We start from the raw sequence: 16,122 nt of genomic DNA, 5'->3' as shown, positions 1-16,122 counted from the left end.
CAAATTTTGTCAGCTCAGGTTGGTGGTAGGGTCCTTGACATATTCAGGACTTCCTGCATGCTGTGAGTTCAGTGTTTCTGGAAAATTGGCAGCTCAGAAAGACAAGTTCAGGGGACCTCTTAATAGCCCATAACAATTGCATCATTGTAAAATACCTTTTTTGGCATCCTGAAATTTATGCAGATATAACTTATATGATTTTTTTCCAATTGAGAACCCCATAGTTGTTAAGTAACTTGTTTTAGAATCTCAACTAGTAAGAGGTGAAATTTGAAATTTGGTCTCACACTAGTGCTCTATTTATAATAACATACTTTTTCTAAATCAGAAGTTCTTAACCTGGAGTCTTCGAAATTTTTTTAAAAATATTTTAATTACCATCTTTAGTATAATTTGTTTCTTTTCCTTTATGAAATATTCGTAACATTTAGATAAATAGAAAACTTCAAAATTCACTCAAGTAAAGAAAGATCAAACTATCCATTTAGTGTATCACTAATACTTCAGGTAATTTGATTTCTAAAGAGCATAATAATGGATAAGATTTGTGAAATTGTGGGATGGGGAAAATAATTCTTCATTTCTTTCTTTTAAAAAAATTTGGTTTTTTTCATTACCAAAATTTCCCTACTACCCCTCCTCCAGAAAGTCTTCAAATTATAAAATGCCTAAACTAACAGAAGAACAAATAGACATTTTTAATAATCCATTTTCAGAAAAAGAAGTAGAGCCAGTTATACAGGAATTGCCAAAGCACAGAACTCTGGGTCCTGATGGATTCACAAGAATATTCTGTCACACTTTTAAAAGTCAATTAGTACCAATCCTACACAAATTATTCTTGAAAAGTTAGAAAGAAAACACTTTACTAGAATCCTTTTATGAGACGTAGCCCTTGTTTCCCATTTCTTTTAAAATGGGTTCTTCATTTCTCTTAATATATTGTCAGAATAAAAAACTGAAAAAGGAGGGTCCTGCATCTCTGCAGTTATTTGGCTTTATCATTGTTAGTTTATTTTTGTCATCCTTGCAAAGGGACATTTAAACATAGGACAAGACCCGTTAATTCTAGGTTCAATTCCTAGTCTTCCTTTCCTTTTTCTTTTCTTTTCATTTAGACACCAAGCCTAAATTGGCCTTTTTGTAACTTCTATTCATTGCTCCTTTTATCTTAAGGATATTCCATCCAACAACCCCATGATATCTCCTCACCTAGACCTCAAACTAACTGTTGTAGTTAATAAATTCCAACCCCCAAAGTGAAAATTAGTTTGGAAAAATCTTGATTTTGAGTATGTGGGAAACTTAAAGTCCATTGTCTTGGACTTTTCCTAACTTAGAATTTAAAGATATTTTACACATTCTTAGAAAGATTTATGTGTACTGACAACTTTTTTTCCTCCCCCCAAATTAGGAGAGGAAGGAGAAGTTATCTAAATTCGAGTCACTTCGTCACTCCATTGCTGGAATGATTCGATCTCCCAAATCTATGTTGGGCTCTTCATCAGTAAGTAGATTAATTATTCTTTACTTTTGTAAATCTTCCCATTACTCTAGAATCCTAGGATATGATTTTTCATTTTGTTATGCCTCAGTGAGTCATCAGGGGAGGATTTGACTAAAAGTATATAATTTGTAAACTGTATCTGAAGAGAGACTATGCTTTGAAATTTGAAGGGCTTAATTTGACCCTCATTAATTAATTATTAATTAATAAGATCAATTTTGTTACATTAAATCACTTTACAGTGGGAATCGTTACTTGACAAAGCATTCATCTACCTGTGTATTAGCAGTTTCTAATATTATTTCAATTGCAAAAATACATGTAGCCTTATATAAATTTACCAAATAAATATAGTTAGCCGAAAGGTGTCCAAAACAGTTTGCCCTCTTTGCAATAATAGCTCATTGACTGAGGGAATTAGAAAATGTTCTTATCCCTCATCATATGTTTTAAAACTATTTTTTGTTTATTTTCTAATTCCAAGTAATTACTCATTTCAACTGTCCACAGTGAGGCTTTAATGTTGGTTCTTTGGGGTTGGCGATCAAATTTACATGCAGTGCACAATCAAATTAATCACTATTCTTTTGAAAACATTTTGTGTTGTATTTCTGTCATTTTCTAATTAATAAAAGGCATTTATAAGCATATGTTAGTGTGCACATGTGTGATTAGGGGTTGTAGACATATTAAAATTTTTGCTTTATAGGGTAATAAATAATAATGATATTATTTTTATAATATTTATAAAAAGTAGAAATTAAACTGCTTTGTAGCTTTCTAGAGTAACTTATTAGACCAACTGTCTTCTGAATTCGCTCCATGTATATAGTGATATCTGTCTCAGAGAAACAATAGAGTACAGTTTTTTGCTTATACATATCAGATAAATGCTATCATATCAAAAGATGACAAAACCCCACTGAAAAGATTACTAAACCCTGAATTATATATTGTTGCTTGTTTTTGTTTCTTCCTGTTGCAAAATAGTTTTTAAAAATACTATTTCAAATTATTTGAGAACTGTTCAAGAAATATAAAATACATATGAAATTTTTTTTGATTTTTAATTTAGTAAAATAATTGGTTCTGGTGGCTGCTAGTTAAAAGGAAAAAAAATTCTTCAACATATTTTAGCCTTTATTGCTAGTAGTGTTACTTCCAATAAAAGGAATCATTTTTTGTGGGAGTTAAAAGGAGTAGGAATTGGTAGCTACCTTGAATGACATTGGAGGGAAAATAAAGTTATTTTCAAACAATAAAAAAAAAAATACTGGGAATGGGACAGGGGTCCTTACCACTGACTTTTTCCTGGAAGTGTGGAAATCCTACTTTCCCAATGCAAATGACAGTTCATTTGTTAACTATAGTTCTAGGGAGTTGTCTTGGGGCTTGGAGAGATAAATGCTTGGCTGAGTTCACATAGCTAGGAGTCAGAAATTTGAACCGAGGCCGTTCTTACTCCAAGGCCAGCTTTCTGTTCCATATATCACACAGACATTCTTGCAAAAATTATTCTTCAGGAAATATCTGCCAAAATTCATATCCTTTTCTTTTCAGAAAAGCAGTTTCACTCTGAAGCTGCAGACCCTTATTGATTTAGCGACTAATGCAAGTCTTTGTGTAGCTTAGTTTTGCAGTGGTGTACATAGTAGTGGATAGTCAGTCAATATTTATTAAGTATCTATTGTGTTCCAGGCACTGTTCTACATGCTGGGGATACTAATGTGAAAAAAGATAGTCCCAGTTCTCAAGGAGCTCGTTATCTAATGAGGGAACACAGCACAGAAAAGAAAACTGAGAAAGGCAGCTGTGTCTCTGTGGGGAAATGCACAAGGAGACAACCAGTGGGCAGTGTGAAGGGATGGCTCAGTCTTCCAATCAGAAGTGTCCCAGGGGAAGAGGATGCTAAGTAGGTGTGAGTGCCACGTCTGATTCCAGTCTTGCAGGATGTTGAGGTTCTTGGGGATGAAGAAATCCAAAAGAGGGTAGCTGAGAGGAAGACAAAGGACAGAAGGGAAAATCAGTGCTCATTATGTTAATAATATACTCAGTTACATTATATAGTATATATCATGCCTCTTATTTGCAGTGTCGGTGAGTTAATGTTAGAAAAACATAACTTTTTAATCTCCTAGCATTTCACCACAACCATGTTTCTTCTTTAGTATATACACTGACAGTCTTTTCAGCAAAATATAGCTTTTAGGAATTGCCTTTACTTCACTCTGATTGAATTACTTTCTTCAAAAATCATGCATGCTACTAAAATATTCATTTCTCTTTAGTAAGTTTCCCATTTTTATTGTAAATCCTCAAAATCTGTTAGGCATAAAACAGATTTCTTGAAAAGAAAAGAGATCTTACGGTTTTGAGAATTTAGGGAAATATACAGGCACAATAACAGTTGAAGACCCTCTGTTCTTCTAGCAGTGAAATGCCCTAAGGTTTTCAAGTCACTGATATGTTTAGTGAGCTCTTGAAGTAAAATAATAGTCCATGTGTGTACCTTGTAAACTTATGACACAGTCAGCTAGGAAACTGAAATACTTCTCTTAAGAATTAAGTATACCCTACTTATGTGCCTATTAATTACATAGCTTCAGCCTGCTGTCAGAGGTTTTCTGACTGATCAGATGAGATTATCTGTAAAACTTGCTTTGTAACCTTAGAGCGCTATATAATTGTTAGCTGTCATTACTGTCTTTATTATGGCTTTCATTACTGTAACTGTTACTATTATTGACCAAAGCCATGTTATCTTCATTTAAGTATGCATTTTTAAAAATGCCTTAATTCATCTACCGTAATACCCCCTTCGTCAAAAGTCTATCATTTTAATGCTAGTTTGTTAAATGTTAAAAGATTAGCATTTATAAAATTGCTTGGGTTGTTTGTAAACTTCTTTTCTGCATCAGAATAATATACAAAAAGGTATTCCACATCGTTTGAGAGCTAAGCAAGAAAACTTTTATGAGGTAATTTTCTAAAAGAAGGCAAGATGACCTTTTTCTGAACAATTGGTTGCATAAATTTTAAAACTTTTCAGTACTGCAACAACCTGCAGTCTCTCTTTTTTCCTTCCTGCTTCTTTCTCTTTCTTTCTCTTTCTTCCTCTCTCTCCCCCTCTCTCTCTCTCTCTCTTTCTTTCTCTCACTCTGTCTCTGTCTCTCTGTTACACGCACCTGCACACGCACACGCACACGCATACACACACACAGAGGCTGTGTACACACAACTACCATAACTTTATATCACTACACACACATAAGTACTAAGGCCAAATTTTAAATAGTAAAAGTTTTTGGAGAAAAGACAAATGAAAAGAAGAACCTAGAATAATTGTAGCAGTGCCCATGTCATTTCTTTGAAAATAGTGTGGGGTTGTGAGATCACGGATCAGAAATCTTTTGATTTAAACACTAATAAATTATTTTCAGATTTAAAAGAAGGAAATAATGAGAGGAATAGAATAAGTTTAAGTTGAAGCTTTTTGTATGGACGTAGTACTGATGTCCATTCATTGAGAAAAAATGTAAAATTCCCTTATTATGTAGTATTTCCTTAAGATAAATGCCTGCCTTATGAAACAAAAGAAAAGCTGAGTATTTATTAGCCCTTTAGATCTTGCTACGTCTGTTTTATTGAAAAAATTCTCTGGGAGATTATATCAGAATAGTAAGAAGAGTCCGATGACTTGTGTTTTTAATGATTTTGAGTCAGCTATATAAGATATTCTTCATAAGTATTTTCTGTTGAGATTTTGCTACTTATTAATTAGTTTAAATTAAGACTGATCCACCCCTCAAGACAAAGAAAATTATAAAATTTTCTCTTTGTGTTATTTTCCACGCAAAGCACACTATCAGCAATTTAATTGTTGATGAAAAAGGGTAGAAGAAAAAAAAAGATGGGTATGTGTTTATAAGGTAGATTTTTCTGGAAGGGTTTTTTAAGACATTTGTCATCTTCATGAGATTCTGAAAGATGATTACCCTCATTTGCTGATATATAAATAAGAGCTTAATCAGTAAAAAATGGTGAGCATGTTTTTCAAGAAGCTTTTTAGCTACATTAATAAAAAGGGTAGACAGAATTTAAAAAGTTTGTGAGGCAAAGTGTCACAGTTTATGAAGAAACTTATAGCAAATTATCAAAATGGAGTGGAAAATTTAGGTAAATTTTTTAGTAAAAAAATTTTTTTTAAGTTTTGCTTGAAACAAAAGTAATTGTGCCTGAATTATCTGGGTAATTTCCTCAGGATCTAAATACGTCTGTCCGCCAATGGAATTAGAACCTTCACCTAACTTTAAAAGTGTTGTAAAACTTAATACTTAGATCAATTTCATAGTGAAAGATTAAAGAATTTAAGGTTAAATAAATTGTATTCGTCTATGAACATTTACTACCAGTGATAGGCTGGTCCTTTGAAAATGGTTATATATTGTACCAATATCTTTCTAAAAAGTATCAGATATACCAAAATGCTATGGTTCAGTTATTAGGCCACTGAAAACCTAGATAAGCCTCCACAAATCTAATTTTTCAAAGAGCACTCCTTGGATGTTAAAGCAGAAATCAGTTAATAAGCATCCTCTGAAGACAACATTTAGAATTTATTTCCAACAAATTGCGTTAAAATCATACTGTATTTAATGAAATCTCTTTCAGAATATCATGTGACATAATGCACTTTTGCATTCTTCAAATAGACATTTTGTTGTTTACGGTGATTTTTTGTAGTGAATTATTGATTGGCCTGCTTGTTGCATTTTATATAGAACTCCTACTCCATCTCTTTCAGATGAGGAAATTGACACCCAGAAAGTTGAAGTGATTTGCCTTATAATGCCAATTGGCCCTTGGTTTAGGAGGTATATTCTGAATGCTGAGTTGGGAGTGCTCTTTGAAGAATTCTTTAATGAGCTTACATTTTTGACAAACCTGTCATATGCACTTTAGACACTAGGAAAGTACTTTAGACTACCAATGAGATAATATGTTATAATTAATACTTTTATTCATTTTACACTTTATTGACATAAATGTTATTCACCTTAGGTTTTTATTGCCTCACAATTTAATATAAAAATGTAGAGGAAAAGAAAGGGTATGTTTTTCTGTTATGAAGCATAGTAATCCCTGAAGATATTTTTTGATTATTTTTATGATGCAATTTCAATATTTGCTTAGATTATATATTGATATTTTGCATATAATATTTGCAGTATTATAATATTTAGTTTCCACACTTAGTATAGGGAAATGGAGTTATTATTTTGCATAACATAAGAAACCTCTTGTATTTTTTAGTGCGCTTCATCGAAAGTAGGAGAGAAACCTTGTACTTCCTCTAAAAAGGCATGTTATTAAGCTCAGGTTAACTATTATGTATTTTTTAAAATGTTAGCTGTCTTTTATTATTCTCAAGGTCTTTATTTACATTTTTTGCCTAGGCTCTAAGATCCAAAGAATGAGAAACAAGGGAGGATAAAAAGTTAAGTTTCTTGTATCATATACATCACTGCCATATCCAGTATTTTCTTGTGTAGCCATCCTTAGAAAAAGTTGACCTTGTTTTTATACTGTCAGAAGCCAGATTTATTTTATTAGTGATATAACCCATATTCAAGTTTATTAGGATAAACAAAGGGTGGCTAACAGAATATATGTCACTTTGAGAGAGCAAATCTATCTTTTTATTATCCTTGCTGGATCTTAAAAATAAATGACAGAGATCATATAAAATTGAGAATGTGTTCTCGTTAGGAAATCCCAAATTTTTTCTCATTCTGAGAGAGAATGCTGTACTGACTCACTGTAGTTCAAGAGTATTATAAGAGATAGACTTGGGTGCAATTAATTTAATTAAAAAGTGCTTTCTTCCCCCAAAGTGGTCAATTTTGATCATTTATTTTTTCACATTTTTAGACTTTGTTGTTATAGGATAGCAAAAAATGCTTAAAAGGAGAGAAATATTGTATATGAGAAGAAAGTTAGATATGGAAGAAGAAATTATAAAATGGTAGGAGAGTAGTGAAGGGTAAGAAAAGAGGTATGGCAAGTGCAGTTGAAAAAATATGGGAGTGAGAAAAGATAGTGGAGGAAAAATGCTAAGAATTAAGGAACAAGGATAGATGAATAGGGGAAGACAAGAAGGCAGAAAAAAGAGAAGACGCAGGAGAACAGAAGATGTGCTGGCAGCAGGATGTTAGACAAGAAGTGAAAGGTAAAGAAATATGTTTCTCTAGAGAGTGTCTCGTCACCCAAGAACAGCAGGACAGGCAACCACAGAATGTAAGGTAATTTGTATTCTTGGCCCAGGAGTGTTTTATCTTGCCTTTTTTTTTTTAAGTTTATAAGATTTCCCAGATTAGAGTATTTTATTGCATTTTAATTTTGCTTCCTAACATATAATAAATAGACTTTGTTATAAAGACTAAAAGGGGATAATGTCTGCAGCAAGGAAGAACATTTGGCAGCAAAGATGAATAAAAGTTCAATTAATATTTCTGTTGCACATAATAATAATTTTTTAACTTAAGAGCTTCCACTTTCATTTCCTATATATATAGGAAATATTAATGTCTCATACTACTAGTGAACTACCTGATAGGCACTACTTAAGAAAACAGAGCTAGTTGATAATAGGAATATAAAGAGATCTTTTAATTATTTTTGTTAATTGTTGTCCCTATCCAGTGACAGTTTGTTTAGAAAGATCCTAGTAGCTATACAGTTTTGCCTCCTTTTCTAATTATTACTATGTCTAAAATTGGATCATTTAAAAAATTTTGGTCCATATTCCTACTTTTCATATTTTTTCAGGGGAGAATAGTGCTACTAAGAATTTCATAACTGATTCAATACTTAAATATATCGAATTATAGTTTGGTTTTGCAATATTATTACCATCCTAAATTGATTGGTTTTCTTTTCTTTAAATATCATTTTGGCTTTGTGAGTCATATTCCTATTCCTCAACCTGAAGTTCCTTCACATTCCTAGAGTTCCAGCACCATTTTATACCTGACTACCCAGTCCTTCCAAATTCTTCCTAAGAATTCTTTGTGACATTAATTTTTAAAAGTAAAGTGATTTTTTTTTCTATTTTAGAATTTCATGACATGCCAAGAAATAATTGATCCAATGTTAAGTCTAAATAAAGGAATGAAAAATAAGGATTATTTAAGTAAGCTTTGAAATTTGATTGTTTTGTTGAATTAATTACATAGGGAATTTTATTTGAATTCTTTTCCAAACTGTTCTATAAAATTTGGATCTTTATTTTCAAGACTTTAACTTTTTAGTAATTTGTCCTTTAAAAAGGTTTTCTGTTAAACTGTGATAAAGACTGATTTCTTTATTACAGTTTTGGTGATTCACCAAAACATTTTGAATAGATAACGTACCTCTTTTTCCTTTGCCCCCCACATTGGTTGTTACTCAACCCATCCCCCAAATAGAAAGTTGATTGCTCTCCAGTCCTGCCTCTCATTTATTCCCTGGTGTGGACCAGATTCTTTAGTTGCCTGCTTTAATACTGCCTTGTCTTGTGACAGTTAACCTCAGTAAGAAAATAACTATTCTCAAGACCAGACTAGTAGAAGAGGAAAACTTCTTTTTTTAAAGTGTGAACATAGGATTTTTTTCTATAACATTAGCAAAGTGTCAATCACTTTGCCCAAAAGAATTTTCCAACTTATGTATGTGATAATAAACATTTGGGCACTTTGTGTACATTCTTAGAGCTCTTCAGATTGAGGATTCTGAATAATATTTCTTATATACATGTTATGTATTTCTTATATACATGTTAAATCCTATTATAACCATTATAACCTCAAAATATAAAGGATTCTGTTGAAGTGAATATTACCCAAAATTCTGTTTCCAGGGTGGTCATAGAGAAGCAAATCTGAGTTGGTCAGGAATGAGGGTAGAACCCCTCTACTTTGTGTAAGTCCGCATAAATTTCAGCCAAGGATGCACAACAGCTTTGTACTTTTAGCTTTAGCTAGAAAAGAGGCTAATTTATTGGGATGATGGCCACTTAGCTCTCCTTTCCAGCAAAAACTAATTAGCAAAATAAGTGGATACACGTTCCCAAAATGATAGAAGGTCTCTATATACAAGCAAGAATCTTAGAGTTGGAAGTGAATTTAGAGGTCATCTAATCAGACTTCCTTGCTAGTTTAGGAATACTCCCTATGGTAGAAAACTCACTAATTCTGTTTTTGAGCAGTTCTGAGAGAAAATCCTTCTATACCAGAAGTTTAACTCTGTTGTTATTCTACCATTTAGTTCAAGGGAAAGAACTCTGATTGTGGATTTAGAAGACAGACCTTGGTTAGACTCTGGGCTCTGGCTTACTATCTGTGTGACTTTGGCCAAGTTGGCCTCTCTAGACCTCAGTTTCCTCATCTGTAAAATGAGAATGTTGGACTGGATGCCTTAAGATCCCTTCCCATTCTGAATTTATGATCCTTTGACCTAGTTGCTCTACTTCTGCCTGTTAGAGAGATAAAATGTCTCATTCCTTTTTCATGTAGAAACTTTTGAAAGTATTTGAGCATAGCAGTAGAATTCCCTCTAAATCATTCCTACTCCTGGTGGAAGTTTTGTTTCCTTTAGCTATTAACCATCTTTTAGGACCCTCTTAACATCCTGGCCATCTTTTTTAGAATATATTACAGTTTGTCATTCATTGCCCCTCTTAAAATAAGATTGCAAGATCCTTATCCTAGAAGAAAATCTTGCAACAGCCCTGATTAAAGAAGTGTCAATCTAATCCAACTTTGAAATTGCTAGTAGGTGTCAAATTGCTACCAGGTATGTAGTCAGATCGCTTCTTCAGTGTGTCCAGCTCCTATTTAGAATTCCTTTTGCTCTCATCCCCACAGGCTAAGGATCATAGATTTCAGAGAAGAAAGAGATCTTTGAGATCATCTAGATTTGTCACCCTTGCCTTTCCATTTTAGAGCTATGGATTTAGATGAGGTGACATGCCTGATGTGGCAGAGATAGTAAGTAGTAGGATGAAGATTTGAACACAGGTCCTCTGTGAGAAAACCTGTGTTCCTTCCATTCGCCATACTGTTTCTCCCTACCCATACCAGATTATAGTTAGAAAGGCAAAGGCAAATAAACGTCTGAGCCTAGGATGTTACTACTTATGTTGATTTCTATTTTTTATGACATTTTTCATAGGAACATAGATTTAGAGCTGGAAGGGACCTTAGAGGTCATGTAGACCAGCCCCCTCATTTTACAGGTAAGGAAACTGAGGTCAAGAGAAGTGAAGTGCCTTGCTTAGTGTTGCCACAGGTAGTATGTAGAAGAATCAGAAATCAAACTCATATCCTCTGACTCCAAGACCAGTGCTCTTTCCACTGTACCACATTTCATTCCTTTGCCAAAGAAAGGGAGAAAGTTATAAGGAAAGGAAAAAGTTATTTTTAGTAATTTTTATTGAGCAGATTCTTCCAAAACCTATCATTAGCTCAGCATAGAATCTTTATTTTAGTTACCTTTATAAAAATATTTTTTTCAATGGGGTCTGACATAATTAAAACTTGGGGAAAAAGTAACACTAAATCATTTTGGAAACCTTTAGAATTCTGAACTTTATTGCACATACAGGTTATTCAGTTAATAATATATTTATTGTATTCCCATTTATAAAATTCTTAGTGTTCTATCCTTTTCTAGACAGTTGGCTGTTCTTTAGATTCTTTGGACACATTTTAAAAAAGTAATGTGCTTATCAAAATTTATATTAGAATAGAAAGATGTTTATAACCAATTTTCCATTTTAAAATGTGCTTGATGGCTATATTAACAAACTGAGGTGTTAAAGAACAACCAAACACCTGAGTAAACACTAATGCAATGTAACAGGAAAAGTAAATGGGAAGAAATGGTCAAATTAATATGATGTAGAAGAAGGAATGATAGAACGGTTACATTTTATTCATTAAAATTAATTTAGTTAGATATAAGTGTTTGCAAAAAAAACTTGAATTGGATTTGTATTTAATATTAAGTTTATCATTATTTTTCATATTGAAGAATTTAGTTTAAGTGAAAAAATATAAAAATACCATTCATTGAAAAGAAAGTAATTAAAGTAATTACCAGTTCCTTTGTGTTCATTAACAATAAAAAGGCTTGTAATTCTTCATCATTTTTAAAGGAAAATTAGTGAAGTTTAGTTGGGTAATTTGTTTCATTTGAGAGAATCTTATATAATGAGACACAAAATCAAGTTAGAGAAGGATATTAGGCTCAGCTGAATCCTTTAGAGTTTGGAGATATAAATCCAATTAAAAGGAATTATGAATGTATAATTAGTTGCATTCTAGGATTTTTTTTCCTGTTAAAGTACCAAGGTCCTCAATATCTAGCCATATGTATGCTCAGTAAATATTATTTAAAGGGTAGTAGAAAGCTTAAAACTTAGGTTTCCTTTGGAGGCCCTAATTGGGGACGGTTCTTAGGGTTTTTAGAAGCTATTTGCTTTATCTATGTAGTAGAAATGACCCAAATCATTAGTTTAAGTGTACCAGTGACAACCTCATTAAAGGCCAAATAGATAAACATTATGTCAGACGGACTCAGTCGAAACCCTGAGCTGTATACTTCTATACTTAAAATATTTAGTACAGAGGTAGGGAACCAGTGATTTCATAGATTTATAGTACAGCTTCAGGCGCATTTTCTATAATGTACTCTACTGAGTATTGCTGTAACTAACTGAATGCAAGTTTTGGTGCACCTTTCATTTCAGTTGATCCCTTCAGTTAATCCCATTCTGATTGATTTTAGGTATCAGAAATGGTGTCGTGTAATCTATATCAAATTGCTTTGCCTTTTCAAGGCAGGGTGGGGAGGGAATTTGGAACTCAAAATTAAAAAAAAACAAACAAACAACTGTTTAAATTGTTTTTGCATGTAATTGAGAAAAAATAATTTTTTTTCAAAGAAGGGGTGCAGAGACTTCAGGCAGGCTTAACTAACTTCTTGTACTATAAATATGATATATTTATTTAACCACACTGTAAAGTCATATCATTTTATTTTAATAAGAATTGTATGAGGAAATGATGATATAAGGGAGTAGGTATTATCCCTATTTTACAGGTGAAGAAACTGAGTTTCAGACAGGCCAATAAACTTGCCAAAGATTAACTAGGAATAATTTTCAAAGCAGAGTCTTGAACCCAAGTTTCCTAATTCAGTGCTCTTTCCACTATACTGTGCTATCTTTTAGGCATAGTTTGGCCTAGAGATTCCATTTTTAAAATTTTAAAGTCTCCATGATGCTCCTAAATTTTACCTTAACAAAGATAATTTAATTTTCCTTTGTTTTTTACTTAATAGATATATAACATTATTATATGCTAATCATATGATTATATTATTTACGTACTATAATTGATGGAGATTTATTCTCTATGCATTAGGCATATAGCTGTCCGAAGGACCTGAAAATGTTACTCTAAGCTGTCTCATTCACACTTGAAACGTTTTTTGGAAAAAATGGCTATATGCATTGGGGAGGGGGCAGGTTGTAGAGGGTGGGAGAGAGGGATGAGAGGTTCAGTGTGAACCATTTCATGTGTCAGTAACTTCCAAATGCCAAAATTCATTCACTCATACAAACCTACAAATCCTCTCCAACTTAGTCTTTGAGAGTTGTTTTGGGATATGGAGAAGTTGAGTGGTTTGTGTTCTGTCACAAGTAGGTATGTATGAAGCTGAAAATTGTTTGTGTGTATGAATATATGTAAATAAGGATAGGGTATAGATATCAATCCATATTTTTAGTGATACAGGGAATTCTTAAGCAAAGAATTTCCCTCTACTAATTTAGGTAGGCACTGTCTCTGCCATTTAGTCTTGTGCCTAGAATAGTGAGAGGTTAAGTGACTTTCCAATTCCAGTTACACAGCCAGTATGTGTTAGAGGTAGAATTTGAACCCTACACTGTCTGGCTTCAAGGCTAGGTCTCTCTGTCTACTATGACATATTCCCTCAGTTTAACTATATGAAGAATTTAAATCCTTTCACTTTGTGTGAGAAAATGTAAGGTTCCATTTACCAGAAATTAGATACGTCAAGAAATTAGTATCAAACCTTGACTATCTTAATATCTTATTATCTGTTTAAGATTAGAGACATTATTCTTTTTGTAGCTGGGATTCTGTCTTCCAGGCATTGATCAGAATTTCTGAAGCTTTACATCATATGAACCATTGAGATTTTTCATGTACAATATTTTTTTTTCCTGGTTTTCTTCAGTAGCTTTGTAAGAAAGGAAACAAACAAATTGCAGAGTCGACAACAGAAGAAATCTTGATAGATATGGAAACAGTGGTGAATCTATGGCAAGTCACAGGAATGACACCTCTAAAAGCCTGTAGATAAAGTAGATAAAGCCGGGGATGTGCAGTCAACAGGGAAACTTGACCTTGGAATATATAGATAATAGACAGTTCCTTAAATTTGAATTGACTGTATAAAATAATTAATACTTTATTTACAAGCAGAAATAAAATGTGTATCAGGATGAATATCTTTGATATTCATTGTTGTGTCTGCATGTTAGGAATCTAACTTTGTAGTTTGTAATACCAGTTGAGCAGAATCAGTTGTAATCGCATCACTCTTCCATACACTTTTTGACTTTTAATGAGCAGAATTTTAAAAGTATGGGATTTCTTAGAATTCTCTTCCCAACAACACAGATTGATCCTTTTTGAAGATGTCGGTTAAAAAATGGAGGCAACATTGTATAGTAGGAAGAGTGCAGAATTTACAGAGTACCTGGGTCTGGTCTCAGTTTCCTCATCTATAAAATGAAGGGGTTGGAGTAGATGACCTCTGAGATTCTTTACAACTCTAAGTATTTTGTTTAGGTAAAAATAAATATATAAAGCAGTCACTTTCATTTTAAAAATTAAAATATATTAATCAGGAAAGTTTTAGGCCATCAATAAAAGTACAAAGTATTTCTACTTACTGTATGATAAAAGCTTCAGCATTATTACTTCTAATTTATTTTTCTCTTTAATGTTTATTCAAGTTCTGTGATGTAATATCAGCAAGTGACAAGCCATTGGTAGAACAGGACTGGTACCATGGTGCAATTCCCAGAATAGAAGCACAGGAACTCTTAAAGCAACAAGGAGACTTCTTGGTTCGGGAGAGTCACGGGAAACCTGGTGAATATGTCCTGTCTGTGTTTTCAGATGGACAACGAAGACACTTTATTATACAGTTTGCTGATGTATGTTGGTGTTGTAGTTTGTTTATTTTAATATAAATTAATGAAATAGTAACGGAGAGTTTCTGATAAATTCATATATTAACACTAGGTAGCAATATTGGAGTCACAGATGAGTTTTAATAAATATCAGGCACCCATGTAGAATAATCATTTTAAGGCAATTTTAATTCTTTTCATAGCAATTAAAAATGATGTTCTACAATGTCACTAACATTTTATATCCATGCTATATTCATATCATTTCTTAATTGTGTTAGGAGTTTTATTATGCAGTGTGTTTTCCTCAAACTCTCTCTTATTTTCTATCCTCATGAAATTTTAACTTCCCAGCTTCCATTATTAGGAGTTGAAGGTCTTTGATTATACTTCTGCTTAGGGGTGACTCTGCTGTGGGTGACTGGGGAAGACCCTGTCACCTGTTGTTATTTCCAAATTTAACTTGATTTGATAACTTCTTGACCCACTATACTGTCATCTCTCATTCATCCATTAAGTATATGTTGGAAATACCAACCAGGGGATAGTAGTATCCACATCAGCCCCTGCCCCCCATTCCTAATCTCAACACCTCTCCTTATGCCTTGGGATGAAGGGAGAATGCTGTGGCCCCTTGATGGCTTTCTTCTTTTCCTGTCTTTCCTTTTCCTTGAATTTCTTTTAATTTGCTTCCTTTAATTTAGTTAGCTTCATGTGGTATCTTTCTTAATATTCTGGAGGTTTGGTAAAGATAGTTGAGTTTGTCTGTATTCTTTTATTTTCTTTTTGCCGTCTTTTGCTCTGTCCAGTTTTCTTTTACCCTTGCCGTATTCTTTAGTCTTGTTTGTGTTTCTTATGCCATTTATCTTTGTATTTTTCTTAGAGTCCATTATGGTGCTCTACACATAGTAAGCACTTAATAAATATGTTTTGAGCTGAATTAAATGAATTTCTTTGAATGGAAAATGAATAACTGTTGTGTTGGTGCTAGAGTTTTTGTCATTGGAATGGAACAGGACTACCTGATCTACATGGTAATCAAACCGTGATCTTTTTTACCTGGTGTAGCTCTTTGATGAAAGTCACTGAGGTAATTCATCACAGGCTTCTCCGAGATATATTTACATAGAAAGCTGCCTTTCAGGTCATTCTGTGTGACCAGTTTTGTTTAATGAAAGTTGTTAATTTTTGTGTTTCATTTATATCTGAACCTGTATATTTATATTGTCTGCAACCATAAATCTACCATGTATTTCAGATGTAATAAGAGTATATCTGCATCCTTTCTGACTTAGACAAGAAAAAGAAGTCCTGCATTTTACTTAGGACAAGTGCTGTCCTTCCTCAT

At 32.9% G+C, this 16,122-nt stretch overlaps 1 protein-coding gene across 11 annotated transcripts in view; it reads left to right on the top strand.

Annotated features, from left to right (window-relative positions):
• Positions 1-16,122, top strand: part of FER (FER tyrosine kinase) — a 288,512-nt gene that overhangs the window by 122,307 nt on the left and 150,083 nt on the right. For 6 of the 11 annotated variants that reach the window (XR_011964436.1, XM_072597264.1, XM_072597263.1 and 3 more), the window contains 3 exons: positions 1,415-1,507; positions 6,821-6,868; positions 14,595-14,798. Coding sequence is in view for 10 of the 11 variants with exons in the window: in XM_072597264.1 (XP_072453365.1) it covers positions 1,415-1,507; positions 6,821-6,868; positions 14,595-14,798 (345 nt within the window). In the remaining variant the exon portion in view is untranslated. Of the gene's footprint in view, positions 1-1,414; positions 1,508-6,820; positions 6,869-6,963; positions 7,006-14,594; positions 14,799-16,122 lie in introns of those variants that run through there. The other 5 variants (XM_072597265.1, XM_072597273.1, XM_072597270.1 and 2 more) reach the window with 3 other exon arrangements.

The sequence above is a fragment of the Notamacropus eugenii genome, chromosome 3, assembly GCF_028372415.1.
Source record: "Notamacropus eugenii isolate mMacEug1 chromosome 3, mMacEug1.pri_v2, whole genome shotgun sequence".
NCBI classification, from domain to species: Eukaryota; Metazoa; Chordata; class Mammalia; order Diprotodontia; family Macropodidae; genus Notamacropus; species Notamacropus eugenii.
This window is presented reverse-complemented; position numbering and strand designations above follow the sequence as displayed.